The following is a 14,682-nucleotide window of genomic DNA, read 5'->3' on the forward strand; positions in this document are numbered from 1 at the left end:
TTTACAGATGGTACAAAAGCAACAGTGAGTAAAACTACTAGCACTTAGCATCAATCAAGATAGTAGCACCAAACTACTGGTAGTCATTGTATTCTCCACTGCCATGTACTCTCAATAAAAACAAAATAAAAAAATCAACTCAGTTTCACTTCAGAATGTCCTTGATGAAGCAATAAAATGTACTGATTTTATGAACTCTTAGCCCATGAGGACACATCTTTTAAAATATTTCTCATGACAAAATTGGTAGTATGCATAAAGCATTTCTGCTGCCACCAAAGCACAACAGTTTTCTCAAGAAAAAGCACTTGCTATTGAGTTACAAACTCAACTGGCTTTTTTTTCTTAAGGAACATCATTTTTACTTGAAAGATTGATGAACTGCAGTTACTCAGGGTATTTGACAGATATTTTCTTGAAAAGGAACCAAATGGGCCTGTCACTTCAAGGAAAACAACAGACAGTATTTGCTATCAGTGACCAAATTTAAGCTATCAAGCAAAAACTCCAAACTGTGGAAAACTTATACCACCGTTGTTAGTTTTTCAGTTTTCATATACTATAAGACTTTCCTGATGAGATCAGTGGTGATACTAATAATATGTACGAAGTACATATTTTGATATGTTGACACAATGAAATGTGTCAACACTTAGAGGGCCTGTGTAACTCAGTGAGCCAACACTTTCCAAATGAGCAATGCAAGATATTTCAAAATCACATATGGGTAAAAGATCCACAAAGTTCAAGACAGATTAATGAATTTTAATGTAATAGAGAATGAAAAGTTGATTGACCAGCCCCCATGTTGTAACTAATTTCTGAGAAATTACCACTTGTTGGGTTTTGCTAGAGTGTCAAAGAATATCCACAATTATTTGAAAAGGCTATTAAAATATTTCTCCCTGGGGCTTCCCTGGTGGCGCAGCGGTTAAGAATCCGCCTGCCAGTGCAGGGGACCCGGGCTTGAGCCCTGGTCCGGCAAGATCTCACAGCCCTCGAAGCAACTAAGCCCATGCGCCACAACTACTGAGCCTGTGCTCTAGAGCCCGCGAGCCACAACTACTGAGCCCGTGTGCCACACCTACTGAGCCCACGTGCCACAACTACTGAAGCCCACACACCAGAGCCCATGCTCCACGACAAGAGAAGCCACTGCAATGAGGAGCCTGCACGCCACAATGAAGAGTAGCCCCCACTCTCCGCAACTAGAGAAAAGCCCACACGCAGTAACAAAGACCCAACACAGCCAAAAATAAATAAATTAAATAAATTTAAAAAAGATTTCTCCCTTACTACATATTTATGTGAAGTGGTTTTTTAAATACTTCAACCAAAACTTCATATCCCAAGTTTGAATGCAAAAGCAGATACAAGAATCCAGCTGTTTTATCCTAAGCCAGATACTGAAGACATCTGCAAAATTGTTTAAAAAAAAAAAAAGCACCATTTTTCTCACGAAATTATTTGTTTTGGAAAATAGTTATTTTTCATAAAAAACGTTTTTGTTAACATGTAATGGTTTTATTATTGTTATTTAAAAATGAATTACAGGTATTTAAAATTTTTCTCAGTTTTGATTTCTAATTTGGTGACCAGCAACAGCTATAACCTTCTAAAACAAAAGCTCTGTGGGGTCTTCAAGAATTTTTAAGAATGTAATGGTGTTTCAAGGCCAAAATGTTTGAGACCCACTGATCTGAAATATGTCAGATCGTATAATTTAATAATCTTCCAATGGCTCCCCACCTTTTCAGGGTAAAAGCCACAAGTCTACACCGGACCACCAGGCTCTACTCTTACCTGTTCCCTCTCCACAATCTATCCCTGTACTCTTCCCCTTGCTCACTCCCTTCAGTCATACTTGTTTCTCTGCTGTTCCTCCAACAAGTCAGACACAATCCTGTGTTAGGAACGTTGCACTGGAAGTTCCCTCTGCCTGGAAAGTAATATCCTTAGTTTTTGTATGGCTATTTCCCTCACTTCCTTAAAGCTTCTGCTCAAATGTCACCTCCTCAATAGTCTAACATGAGCGTCCTGTTTAAAACTGCAACCCTACTTCTAGTCCCATTCTCCACAGCACCTTCTAACATTTGCTTACTTATGTCTACAGTTCGTGGGGCCTCCTGCTCCCCCATCTAGTGTAATACAAGCCCCTAAAGCTTGGGAAATGCCTGCCACATAGCGCTCAACAGATATTTGTTGAATGGTGAATTAATGAAATAACTCGTTTTGACAGGTTGTCAATTCTCGAAACACGTCCACAAAGTCCCAAAAGAAAGAGAGGATGCAATTTACAGAGAGAGGGCAATGCCAGCAAAGATATTTTTGAATGAAAGAAAAAGAAGGGATACAATGATCACAAACCTCAATACTGAAAGCGTTATGGGCCTGAAAAAAGCTCTTGGGAAAAGTCGGGGTTGGGGAACATTCTAAACGTTGTGCAGGACGCATTTAAGTGTCCGGCAATGAACATTGGTCCTGCACTACCGCCCAACCCCTCCGCAACCCTCCCCTTATTTATCCGCCCCCATCCTCCCGCCTCCCCTGAAACCACAGTTCCAGGGCCGTCCCTGGACCCCTCCACCAGAACACAAGTAGTCCACACCAAGAGACTGAAACATTTCCAAACTTTATAGAAAAAACAACAACGACAATCAACTAGCCGAAAACGAGCCTCTAAATCCCGTCTCACTCCAGTGCCGTCTTCTCTAGCGTTTGCTGGCTTTAGGCTCTCTCCACGGTCCGGTAACAGTTCTCAGGGGTCCTGACGGTCTCCCAACGCTGTGTTCCACAAGAAAACAGGGTCCACAGGAAGGCAGGTCAGGCGGGACGCCCCCAGTAAGCACCTCTGCACAAGTAAAGCACGAGAAGCAGAGCCATGGAAGATCAGTCCCCTTGGGGGAGGAACACGCGGGAATGACGGCAAACCGGCGGAACTCAGGGAGAGATGCTCACGTACAGCGGTGACACGGCGGGGTCTCAGTTCTCCTCCGGCTTGTCGGCTGGCGGGCCGCATGGCTGCAGCATCTTCTCCATCAAGTTGAAGCGGACTCGCGCTTTGCTCTCATTCTCGGCAATGGCGAAGTAGTTGAGAAGGTCGAAGTGGCCCATGTAGGAGCAGTAGGAGTCACGGTGCTGGTTCACCAGCCACTCCCACTTGGTGGTGTCGGCGTGGCCGGTGCCGATGTACTTGGACTGCAGATGCTCTAGCTGGCTGTGGATGGTGTAGCGGTCCGTCATCTCGCCGCTTTTCCCTTTGCTCCCAGGTCAGAGGCCGGAGACGACAAGGAACCGCTCTGGGGCTTCAAACCGGAGAGGCCACCCGGCGTAATCTCCGGAGGCGCGCGGTCGCAGACGGACGACGTCACACTACGAAGTCGTGCAGACTCCCGGTCCCAGGGCTCAGAGGCGGAAGCGGAAGTGTATTCTGTCACCGAATTGGAGTTGCCCAGGCGACGCTACCACTGGGCCGCCCCTATAGAGAGCCCCGCCCCCTTCGCAGAGCGTTGCATCCTGGTCTAGTTAGTGGCCCTTTTCTAACAGGAGCTTTGCATGCTGGGACTTGTGGTCTCCGAGAGGTGGTGAGCGCAGGCTTCTTGGGACCCCTGAGTGATGTTTGAAAGACGGTGGGCGGCTTAATGGAGCGCGGTGTCTGGGAGGTGTGAAGCATCCTCCGGCGGTTTGGGGCTGAGTGGAAATGAGAAACTCTAATAGGACAGGGCTATAAGCACCTGGGCGAATGAACTCTTGGTGTAATTCCGCTTTTGAAGCTAACGAGGCACAGTAGCCCCTTCACGACCAGGGGTGGACCACGCTGAAGTCAGGAGACGCGAGTTCTGGTACCAACCAAGTATCTTACAAGTTGTGTGGAAAGTTATTTCAACGCTTGTAGGGCCGCCGTTTCCTGCCTGGTGACAAAAGTACAGCACCAGTTCCGACACGTTCCGGCGCCCACATCAAGCCCCTCCTTCCTCTTGAGCTTCTAATTTTGACATCCTCCCTCCAACTTCTCACCCCACCCTACACGCCCTCAGCCTATACTTCTTTCTCATCTTTCCGTGCGGCTCGCCTCTCCATTTCTCCGTAGGAAGTGTTCCCACCGCTTGGAATGCTTTTGTTCCCCTGGCAAACATTTCTCCCTTTAAGTCAGCTCGAAAGTATCTCCTTGAAATTGCCTTTGGCTACTCCAGACAGATGTAAATTCCTCCTCTTTTTATCCTGTACGTCTCTTTGTTATTATCACTTTATAACCAATATTTGGTTTAACAACTTCCTTACGCGAATACAAACTACTTGAAAAAATAGTTTACTTTCTTCAATGATGTCTTGTATCATAAGCTTTTTTTTTTTTGTGGTACGCGGGCCTCTCACTGTTGTGGCCTCTCCCGCTGCGGAGCACAGGCTCCAGACGCGGAGGCCTATCGGCCATGGCTCACGGGCCCAGCCGCTCCGCGGCATGTGGGATCTTCCCGGACCGGGACACGAACCCGTGTCCCCTGCATCAGCAGGCGGACTCTCAACCACTGCGCCACCAGGGAAGCCCCATAAGCTTCTTTTATGATATCCTCATAGGCTGGCAGAGATTGTTTCTCAAAAAACGTTTGATGAATGGATAAACAACTGCATGACAGCCAAATAGAACTCTTTACTAGGTGAAAGATAACTTTAAAATATTTTTATTCTGGTACAAAGTTGCAGTTATGTAGGACCAGTAAGTCTAGAGATCTAATGTACAGCATGATGACTATAGTTAATACTGTGTTGCATACTGAAAATTTCCGAAGAGGGTATATTTCAGGTGTTCTCAACACTCACGTAACTATGGGAGGAGATGAATATGTTAATTAGCTTGACTGTAGTACCGTTTCATCGCGTATATGTGTATCAAATCATGTTGCACTCCTTAAATACATTCAACTTTATTTAAAAAATTTTTTTAATTACAAAAATATTCCTTATGGGATCAAATAAATGTCAGTATCAAAAAATGAAAAAAAAAGTTGCCCCTTCAGTTTAATCTTTGTTATAAATGTATCATTCCTAAAACGTAGAGACTATTATAAGGCATGCCTGTGGATTTACCATCCAGATATATCAAACCTTGCCATTTTGCCATTTTTGTTCCCAACTTTGTTATTTTGTTTTGGTTTTGTTTTTTAAAGAAATAACTGTACAAATGAACTTGAAAATTTCTTTGTATTCCCCTCCCTAAGTTATTCACTTCAGGATCCTGTCTTGAATCTAGAATTAATTATCCTGATCCTGTGTTTTTGATTGCTGAAAGTTTGTATATCCATAAACAATAGATGTTTTGTTATGCATGTTTAAAAGCATCATATAAATGACACTATGTATGTATTGTTATGAAAGTTGTTTTTTTCCTCATCAGTATCCCTGTTGATATATGTAGCTTTAGCTATGTGTTTTATCTAGCTTTTTAAAAAATGTTTATTGGCCTATTATATTCCTGCTTCTGTGAATTGCATATTCATATCCTTTGCTCATTTTCTTATTGGGATGTTTGTCTTTGTCTTACTAATTTTTAAGGAGATCTTTAAATAATCAGGATACTTCGCTTGCCAGTTATTTGCAATGAAAATATTTTTTTTTCCAGTCTGGGGATCATCTTTACCCTTTCTTTATGGAAAGAGAGGGTATCTCTTGTTACACTGAAGTTAAGTTTAAAGTAGTCAGATGTATCAGCCTTCCTTTATGGTTTGTGCTTTTTGCATTTGGTTTAAAAAAATGAAAATAGGGCTTCCCTGGTGGCGCAGTGGTTGAGAGTCCCCCTGCCGATGCAGGGGACACGGGTTCATGCCCCGGTCCGGGAAGATCCCACATGCCGCGGAGCAGCTGGGCCCGTGAGCCATGGCCGCTGAGCCTGCGCATCCGGAGCCTGTGCTCCGCAACGGGAGAGGCCACAGCAGTGAGAGGCCCGCGTACTGCAAAAAAAAAAAAAAGAAAGAAAATAAACAAAACTCTCTTTTCCTCTGGGACCATAAAAAATAGTTTCCTTCATTTTCTTTAAAAAGTTTTAGAATTTTGCTTTTTCATGTTTAGAAACTTAATCCACCTGGAAGTTGTTGTTTTGTTTTGCTTTAGGGATCTATATATGGCTAACTAGTTCCCAGTGATAACCAATCACTCATTAAATAGTACATTCTTTCCCTACTCATCTTTAATGCTTCTGTTGTACATGTGTAGGTCTGTTTCTGGGCATTCTTTTCTATTAGGCTCTTTGTCTGTACCCATACCAGTAACACAAGATCTTAATTAGTGTAGCCTTACAGTAAGTCTTGATATCTGACAGGGTAAAAGCCTGTACCTTCTTTCATAAATGTCTTAACAATTCTTGATCCTTTGCTCTTCCACATGAATTTAGAATTGTCAGTAAAATCCTCATGGAAATTGTGATTGAGTAATCAAATAAAGCCATGAAAATTAATATTATTTCTATATCATTAAGAATGATTCTAAGGATATGAGAGGAAAAACCTCAAATTTAAAGACCTTTGGAGCTAGATGGGAAATACATTTACATGTATTAATTAAGAGCCAAGGTATATTAGTTACCTAGGGCTGCCAAAAAAAGTACCAAAAACTGAGTGTCTTAAATAATAGAAAATTATTTCCTCACAGTTCTGGGGGCTAGAAGTCCAAGATCAAGGTGTTGGCAGGCTTGGTTTCATTCTGAGGACTCTCTCCTTGTCTTGCAGATGGCCATCTTCTCTTTGTGTCTTCACAGGGTTTTCCCTCTCTCTGTGTGTGTGTTCTAATCTCCTTTTCTTAGAAAGACACAAGTCATATTGGATTAGAGTCCACCCATATGACCTCATTTCACATTAAGGTCCTATCTCCAAATGCAGTCACACTCTGAGTTACTAGGGGTTAGCAGTTAAATGTTTGCTGGGGCCTTTAACCCCACCATTTGGTGGGGCTGGGGCACAATTCATCACTGTTTTTGTGTGTGTGTGTGTGTGTGATACGCGGGCCTTTCATTGTTGTGGCCTCTCCCGTTGTGGAGCACAGGCTCCGGACGCGCAGGCTCAGCGGCCATGGCTCACGGGCCCAGCTGCTCCGCGGCATGTGGGATCTTCCCGGACCGGGGCACGAACCCGTGTCCCCTGCATCGGCAGGTGGACTCTCAACCACTGCGCCACCAGGGAAGCCCCCATCACTGTTTTATACAGTGATGTGGAATATATGAGAACTTAAAAAAAAAATTGTAAATTTAATTAATTAGATTTGTGAAAATAATTTAAGTACATGAAAAGGTTTGATTTGTTAAGTCAGACAATTGCAATACTTGAAAGGAAAATTGAAGTATTACATTAAAGGTATGGTATAAAATGTTTAAGAGTAAAAATTTGGAGTGAAACTAAATTTTATCCAAAAGCCTCTTAAAAGTGATTGTGGGGGGCTTCCCTGGTGGCGCAGTGGTTGGGAGTCTGCCTGCCGATGCAGGGGACAGGGGTTCATGCCCCGGTCCGGGAGGATCCCCCATGCCGCGGAGCGGCTGGGCCCATGAGCCATGGGCACTGGGCCTGCGCGTCCAGAGCCTGTGCTCCGCAACGGGAGAGGCCACAGCAGTGAGAGGCCTGCGTACCGCAAAACAAAAACTACAACAACAACAAAAAAAGTGATTGTGAAAATTTACTAAGCTAATAAATAGTTTAGGATTTTTTGCTGAGCTTAAATGCTTAAGGAAAGAGGCAGTTTTTCAATTTATAACTTTAATAAATTGAACATTAACTTTTAAAATCTAAATAAATCTCTGAATAGTATTTTGTACTCTTAGTCCCCCAAATGACTCTCAAAGTCATCAAGAAAACCTTCCATGTATCAAGATCAGCTTACAGATAACACAGAAACCCTGCTTCACATTTAATTGTAGTTACACTGACTTTATAGATTTGGGGAGAATTGTCATCTTAACTATATTGAATTTTTTCATCTATGCACATAGTAAATATTTCCATTTATGTAAGTCTACTTTTTTGACTTTAAATAAAGCTTATATAATTTTCTCCATATGGATCTTTCACATCTTCTATTAGATTTATTCCTGGGTATCTGCTATATATATTTAAAGATGTTCCTTATGAGTCTGAAATTGTCACCTAGTAAAGAATATCACATTTTCTTACACTTCTTGTCAATAAAGACTTCTGGTTTGGAACCAGTGGCCCTGTTGGCAAGACATGCCAGGAGAGCTGTTACTATTTCCAGTCCCAAGATACTACCTCAAGTGGATCCTGCCTGTTAGGTTGCTTCAATGTAACTATCAAATGCCATCGTACAATTTGGCATTTGAGTAAGGAAAATAAGCAAGACAAGATGCCAGCGGAAAGGATATAAAATAAAAAAATGTATAAGGAAAAGAAAAAATATATGTTTTTAGATAGAAAATTACATTTTGTCTATTTTTTAAGTCTGCAAATTTGAGGTAACATTTTTCTCTTTTCATCTTTTCTTGGTCTATCTTTAAAGCTGTGGGCTTTAAAATTTTTTTAAAGTCACTTAATATTTTGAATGGTCAAGGCATTGTTCAAAACCAAGAATGTATACAAAGGAATGCAGTTCCCAACATGTGCTCACTTCCCACGCCCATCCTCAGTAAGTAACCATTGCCATACATATCTTATTTATCCTTCCAGAGATTTTTAAAATGAAAACACAAATATATATGATATATTTATTTAAGTATATACAGATATATATGATATTTTACCCCTTTTAAAATTTAGATGGTAGCAAAATGCTCACCATAGTTCTCTACTTTGACTTTTTTGTTTGCTTTTTGTTTTATTTTCCTTGACATATCATGGTGATCATCTCATATGAGTGCATAAAAATCTTCCTTATTCATTTTGGTTTTTTTGTCTTGTTTTAAAGCTGCATACTATTCCACTGTATGGGTGTATTATACTCTAAATAACTACCCTCTTATTGATTGTCAAAGATCTTGTGTATCCAGAAATTATATTTAAATTTTATTACTATTGCAGAAAAATACAAAGTTCAAATTGAAATGAACAAAAATCACATCTCATTTGGTGAAAAATTATTTTAGATACCCTTTTTCTGTAAGCAAGTTTTAAAGTCATAAAAGGATTTTGTATACGTACAGGTGTTGATATCATGTTTCACACTAGGGGTCGCCAAAACAGTATTTAAGGCCAACAAACAGACCAGTGATAGAGAACATTTTATAATTAGGCACCTTGAGTTTCTCAACCATGGTAAGCAGGAAAGTTACATTGTGACTGAAATGCTGAAGACAAAACTTTGGTTTGCTGTGTTTTCAAAGGCAACTATACTGATAATTTAGGAGAAAAGCAAGCAATCTTTCCCTTACCATCATACATATTTTACTTTGGGTTTTTATATTTAGCTGGATTAAGTGATGATGTGGAATTTAGGTGATATGGAATCTAGGGAATTTTTAAAAAGAAATTTGCTGGACATGATCCTATTTTGCTGTGGTCAAAAATGTCTTTAGCTTCAGCTTTTCTTTTCCCAGCTACCATGGGTTTCATATATCTGAGCAGACCTAGAACTCTCAATTTTTGGAGGGTTTTATCTCTAATTGGGCCTATACTTCAAAAGGATAAAGTGTTCTATACTTTTAAAATTCTCCTAGGGCAGATATGATTGGCATGGGCATGTATTCAATAACTTTTCACTTGAGGTTTTATAGGCTGGTCCTTCTGCGTTTAGTGATAACATTCAATCACAAGCTGGTGTAATTTCTGAACAAAAATTTCTCACAGGAGAAATTTCACAAAGGAACTTTGAAGTATTATGTACATGTTCCATTTGTTGCAGTAATATGAAATCTTGCAGCACTAAGATTAATGACTGACATATCATAGGTACTGAATCAATATTCAGTGAAAAAATGAATGAATGATGAATGTTCACGACAGCATCTTAAATGACAACAAAAGATTGGAAACAATTTTGGTGACAACAGTAAAGGAATAATTACATAAATCATGCTGTAAACTGGGTACATATGGCATATCTCATTTGAACATAAGTTCCTTTGAAATATGTAACTCTTCTCCATTATATTAGCATAGTGATTTACCCATTGTCGGCACTCAATAAATACTCATTGAATAGATTAACACACTGGATTAAGCATGGATATGCCCCCAAATCTCAAAGCATCCCCCAGGAGTTGGGACTATCCACCTCAAAGTCATGACCATCCTTTACTCTAAGCCTAAAAGATGTGGATTTGGGGGGAACAATTTTTTCTATGGAGTTAATGTCAGTAAACAAAGACCCATGACAAGGCTTTACAAAATTATGAATATATTAAATGTTAACTGTTTTAGAGTTGCTTCAATCAGTTATCTATATAGATTGCAAGGAATAGTTTTTCATAGCTGAGTCAGTTCAGCTGAAGTCCTTGAACATCAGTAATCACAAATTAGCATACGGAATCTGAGAACAAGAAGTGAAATGGATTGGGGAGGAGGGATAGATTGGGAATTGGGGATTGACCTGTATACACTGCCATATTAAGATAGATAACCAACAAGGACCTACTATTAAAAAAAGTGAATTGGATAGGAATGACCTTCTATGCAATATTTCAGGTATCTAATTAAACGTGATTCATTATGGTCTACATTGAGTAAAAGTCACAGGTTAACCTGGAGGATAGGAGCTGAGTTTATACCTTTCTTCTGATTTGAATTGAGAAAGTATAAGATTTGTCTAGTTCCTAGGGGAGGTTTAATGCCTGGCAGTTTTGATTCAACACAGGGAAGTTGTTTCATCTTGAATTTTTAGAACAAGTATGTGCATAGAAGAGAAGCCTTTGGGCTTATCAAAGTATGGTTTCTTTCACTTTTCACAAGTTCCACTTATTTTCATAAAACAGAAACATATTTCAAAATCTGTATGTGTATTTTTGTGATTTTGTTCATTTGTATTATTTCTCCTTCATTTGTCACCTATGAGTGTTTAACTTAGCATTCCCCAAAGGATCTGTGTTAATATGCTGTGTACAGTGGCCCAAAAAGAAAATGACACAGAAGCAAGCCTAATATTTTTAATGCTGTTAATTTATTTATGGTAGCTTAAAGCCAAAAAGGAATTTGGGGGATGGAACAGACTGGCACACACAGTCATGGCAAAGTACCAATGGTGCCCTTTCCCCACCTGTTCCTTTCACATTTTCTTCAGCTTATGTAAACCACTCTGCAAATGCAGTTTCAAGTCTCCCCACTTGCAACTAGATATCTGCCTCTAACCCTCTCTTATAAAGGAATTCTTGCATTACAGCTACTGAGGACTGCTCTAATAATAAAGTTTTAGTGAGTTAACAGTTTCAGTTATCTGAGGAACTGATTTGTTCTACAGAAATACAAAAATATGTCCAGTCACCATCTTATTCTACGGGGCCCTCGGGAGAGCAAAATGCTGTTGGTGTAGGCTTTCGTCTCTACTTTTGAGTCCCTTGATTTGTTAGGATAATCTTTATATTTGGCTTAATAGCTTTACTTTAAAAAGTCAGAAAAGCACCTGAAGTTTTGTCCTAGTTTAGGTGCAGCTCTGCCCCTAGATCAAGGCAAGAGTGGACCTGGTGTTGGGCCCCCCTCACTTTAGAAGGTCCTGCTATGGCTCCCCTCTAGCTGCACCCTCCCAAGAGCTGAAAAGTCCATGGGTCAAGGGGATGTACCCATCCCTGCTGATACTCCCTTAACCCCTGGCTCAAACACACACAGACCAAACTTCGAAACACAAATTCCAAGAATCACAGGGCTTGTGCAGTCTTCTTCCCTGGCCTGTCCTCCCAAAGGCTCACTTGCTGATGGTGTGCACACCCTTGGGCCTGCAGAGGGCTCAAGGAATGGCTATCGGCTGGGTTATTTACTTTATGAACTCAAAGAGGCAGGTTGAGAAATTCCACTTGAGGGGTTTGGGCTTGGAAGCCACTCTTAGAGATGGTTTTTAGGACCCACGTGTCCACCTGTAGTTCAGAAAAGATTATCCTGAACCTAAATTTCCCCCAGGTCCTCTTCCCAGTCTCAAATTTCTTACTGGTAAGTAATCTTCTGGTTATAAATTGCATAATTAGCAACAATGACTTGCTCCACGCGGTAACTTCAGTTCTCCTGAAATAGAACCTCTCTGATCATCTTCAATTTTAAAACTGCTGCTTCATTTAGTAGATGAATGACTTTTTTTTTTTTTTTTGCGGTACGCTGGCCTCTCACTGCTGCGGCCTCTCCCGTTGCGGAGCACAGGCTCTGGACGCGCAGGCTCAGCTGCCATGGCTCACGGGCCCAGCCACTCCACGGCATGTGGGATCCTCCCGGACCGGGGCACGAACCCGTGTCCCCTGCGTCGGCAGGCGGACTCTCAACCACTGCGCCACCAGGGAAGCCCAGATGAATGACTTTTTAACCAGAGGAAGATTTATAATTAAATGCAAAGGTGATAAATGAAATCATACCATTAGTATTAACACTTTCATGTTAGGTTTAAGAATAATCCGTTTATGTATGTTATTTAAAGTATTTGTAGCTTTTCCTGTGGTAGCCGCCAGGTTGGGGGGAGCGTGGCCTTCTCCTCTCCCGCCATGGCGTGTGCTCGTCCACTGATATCAGTGTACTCTGAAAAGGGGGAGTCATCTGGCAAAAATGTCACTTTGCCTGCTGTGTTCAAGGCTCCCATTCAACCAGATATTGTGAACTCTGTGCACACCAACTTGCGCAAAAACAACAGACAGCCCTATGCTGTCAGTGAATTAGCAGGTCATCAAACCAGTGCTGAGTCTTGGGCAACTGGCAGAGCTGTGGCTCGAATTCCCAGGGTTCGAGGTGGCGGTGCTCACCGTTCTGGTCCGGATGCTTTTGGAAATATGTGTCACGGGGCCCGCATGTTTGCGCCAACCAAGCCCTGGCGATGTTGGCACCGCAGAGTGAATACAATGCAGAAGCAACATACCATCTGCTCTGCGTTGGCTGCCTCGGCTTTATCAGCGCTGGTCATGTCTAAAGGTCATCACATAGAGGAAGTTCCTGAACTTCCTTTGGTGGTTGAAGATAAAGTTGAAGGCTACAAGAAGACCCAGGAGGCTGTTTTGCTTTTGAAGAAACTTAAGGCCTGGAATGATATCAAAAAGGTCTACGCCTCACAGTGAATGAGAGCTGGCAAAGGCAAAATGAGAAACTGTCACCGTATCCAGCACAGGGGACACTGCATCATCTATAATGAGGACAACGGTATCATCAAGGCCTTCAGAAACATCTCTGGAATTACTCTGCTTAATATAAGCAAACTGAACATTTTGAAACTTGCTCCTGGTGGGCATGTGGCACGTTTCTGCATTTGGACTGAAAGTGCTTTCCGCAAGTTAGATGAGCTGTATGACACTTGGCGTAAAGCTGCCTCCCTCCAGACTAACTATTGATACAACCTCCCCATGCACAAGATGCTCAATACAGACATTAGCAGAATCTTGAAAAGCCCAGAGATCCAAAGAGCCCTCCGAGCACCACGCAAGAAGATTCATCGCACAGTCCTAAAGAAGAATCCACTGAAAAACCTGAGAATCATGTTGAAGCTAAACCCATATGCAAAGACCATGTGCCAGAACACCATTCTTTGCCAGGCCAAGAACCACAAAATCCGGATGGATAGGGCAGCAGCAGCACTAGAAGCCAAATCAGATGAGAAGGGGATTCCAGGCAAGAAGCCTGTGGTGGGAAAGAAAGGAAAGGAGGCTGCTTGCGTTAAGAAGCTGAAGAAGCCAAAGAAGGCTTTGGTGGAAAAAAAGGCTGCAGTGACCAAGAAACCAGCAGCTGAAAAGAAGCCCGCTAAAAAAAGAAGCCCACAGAAAAGAAACCCACCACAGAGGAAAAGAAGGCTTCTGCATAAACTTAAATTTGTTTATTCAGTAAAGGTCAAATCATTTTGGACAGCTAATTTTGAATAAAGACCTGATCAAAGAGGCGGTGAGAAACATGAAAAAAATAATAATAATAATAAAAAAAGTATTTGTAATACTTAAGAGACTTTTGCCTTTTAGACTATCTGATAGATAAATACGGTTCTATCTACTTAAAACATGTAATTGATTTATAATTCCAAATTAAAAGAAGTAAGAATGTGAGCAAGTTTGTAAGTGGTATTCTAATATTTAAGAGAAATGGGTTTACCAAATTTATAAGTGAAATTAGATTTTCAGAGCCTTTGAAATGCTTTGGAAGGTTTTTCTTACAAGGAGCATGGGTTTGCTTGGTCAGGCATTCAAAATGCTTAGAAGTAATTTGAACATATTAAATCTATTAATGTAGTTTAAAATATTTAAGGGAGGTTGCTGGATACAAAATCAATATAAAGAAGTAATAATATTTCTATATTCCAGCAGCAAAAAAAAAAAACAAACTGAAATGGCCCCCATAAAAAAAGATACTTGATAAATGACATAGGTATACTGCAGGGAAGTGAGAGAAAGGACAATCTTTCCAATAAGTGAAGCTCAGACTTTTGTGTACCGTGTGGGAAAAAAATGAAATTGGACTCAATTCACACCATACATAAAAGTCAACCCCAGGTGGATACGAGATCTAATATGACACAAATTATAAAGTCATTCAATGATTAATATATCTTCACAACCTTGAGGTAGAGAAGGGTTTCTTAAATGAGACA

At 41.0% G+C, this 14,682-nt stretch overlaps 1 protein-coding gene and 1 pseudogene across 3 annotated transcripts; one reads left to right on the plus strand and one right to left on the minus strand.

Moving 5' to 3' along the window:
- Nucleotides 1-2,616: 2,616 nt before the first annotated feature.
- Nucleotides 2,617-3,335, minus strand: SF3B5 (splicing factor 3b subunit 5). 2 transcript variants are annotated; one of them, XM_079716874.1, is made up of 2 exons: nucleotides 2,963-3,335; nucleotides 2,617-2,784 (listed from the first exon to the last, which is right to left on the minus strand). In XM_079716874.1, exon 1 carries the CDS (start codon nucleotides 3,241-3,243, stop codon nucleotides 2,983-2,985), a length of 261 nt encoding a protein of 86 aa, XP_079573000.1. In that variant the 5' UTR covers nucleotides 3,244-3,335; the 3' UTR covers nucleotides 2,617-2,784; nucleotides 2,963-2,982. The 2 variants fall into 2 exon arrangements, with proteins under 2 accessions (XP_079573000.1, XP_079572999.1); XM_079716873.1 differs by having other exon boundaries at nucleotides 2,617-2,851.
- Nucleotides 3,336-12,589: 9,254 nt separating this feature from the next.
- Nucleotides 12,590-13,995, plus strand: LOC307061689 (large ribosomal subunit protein uL4-like; annotated as a pseudogene). The gene has a single exon. The product of its transcript is annotated as a large ribosomal subunit protein uL4-like (transcript).
- Nucleotides 13,996-14,682: the final 687 nt, after the last annotated feature.

The sequence above is a fragment of the Hyperoodon ampullatus genome (genome assembly GCF_949752795.1).
Source record: "Hyperoodon ampullatus genome assembly, chromosome: 12".
Lineage (NCBI taxonomy): Eukaryota > Metazoa > Chordata > Mammalia > Artiodactyla > Ziphiidae > Hyperoodon > Hyperoodon ampullatus.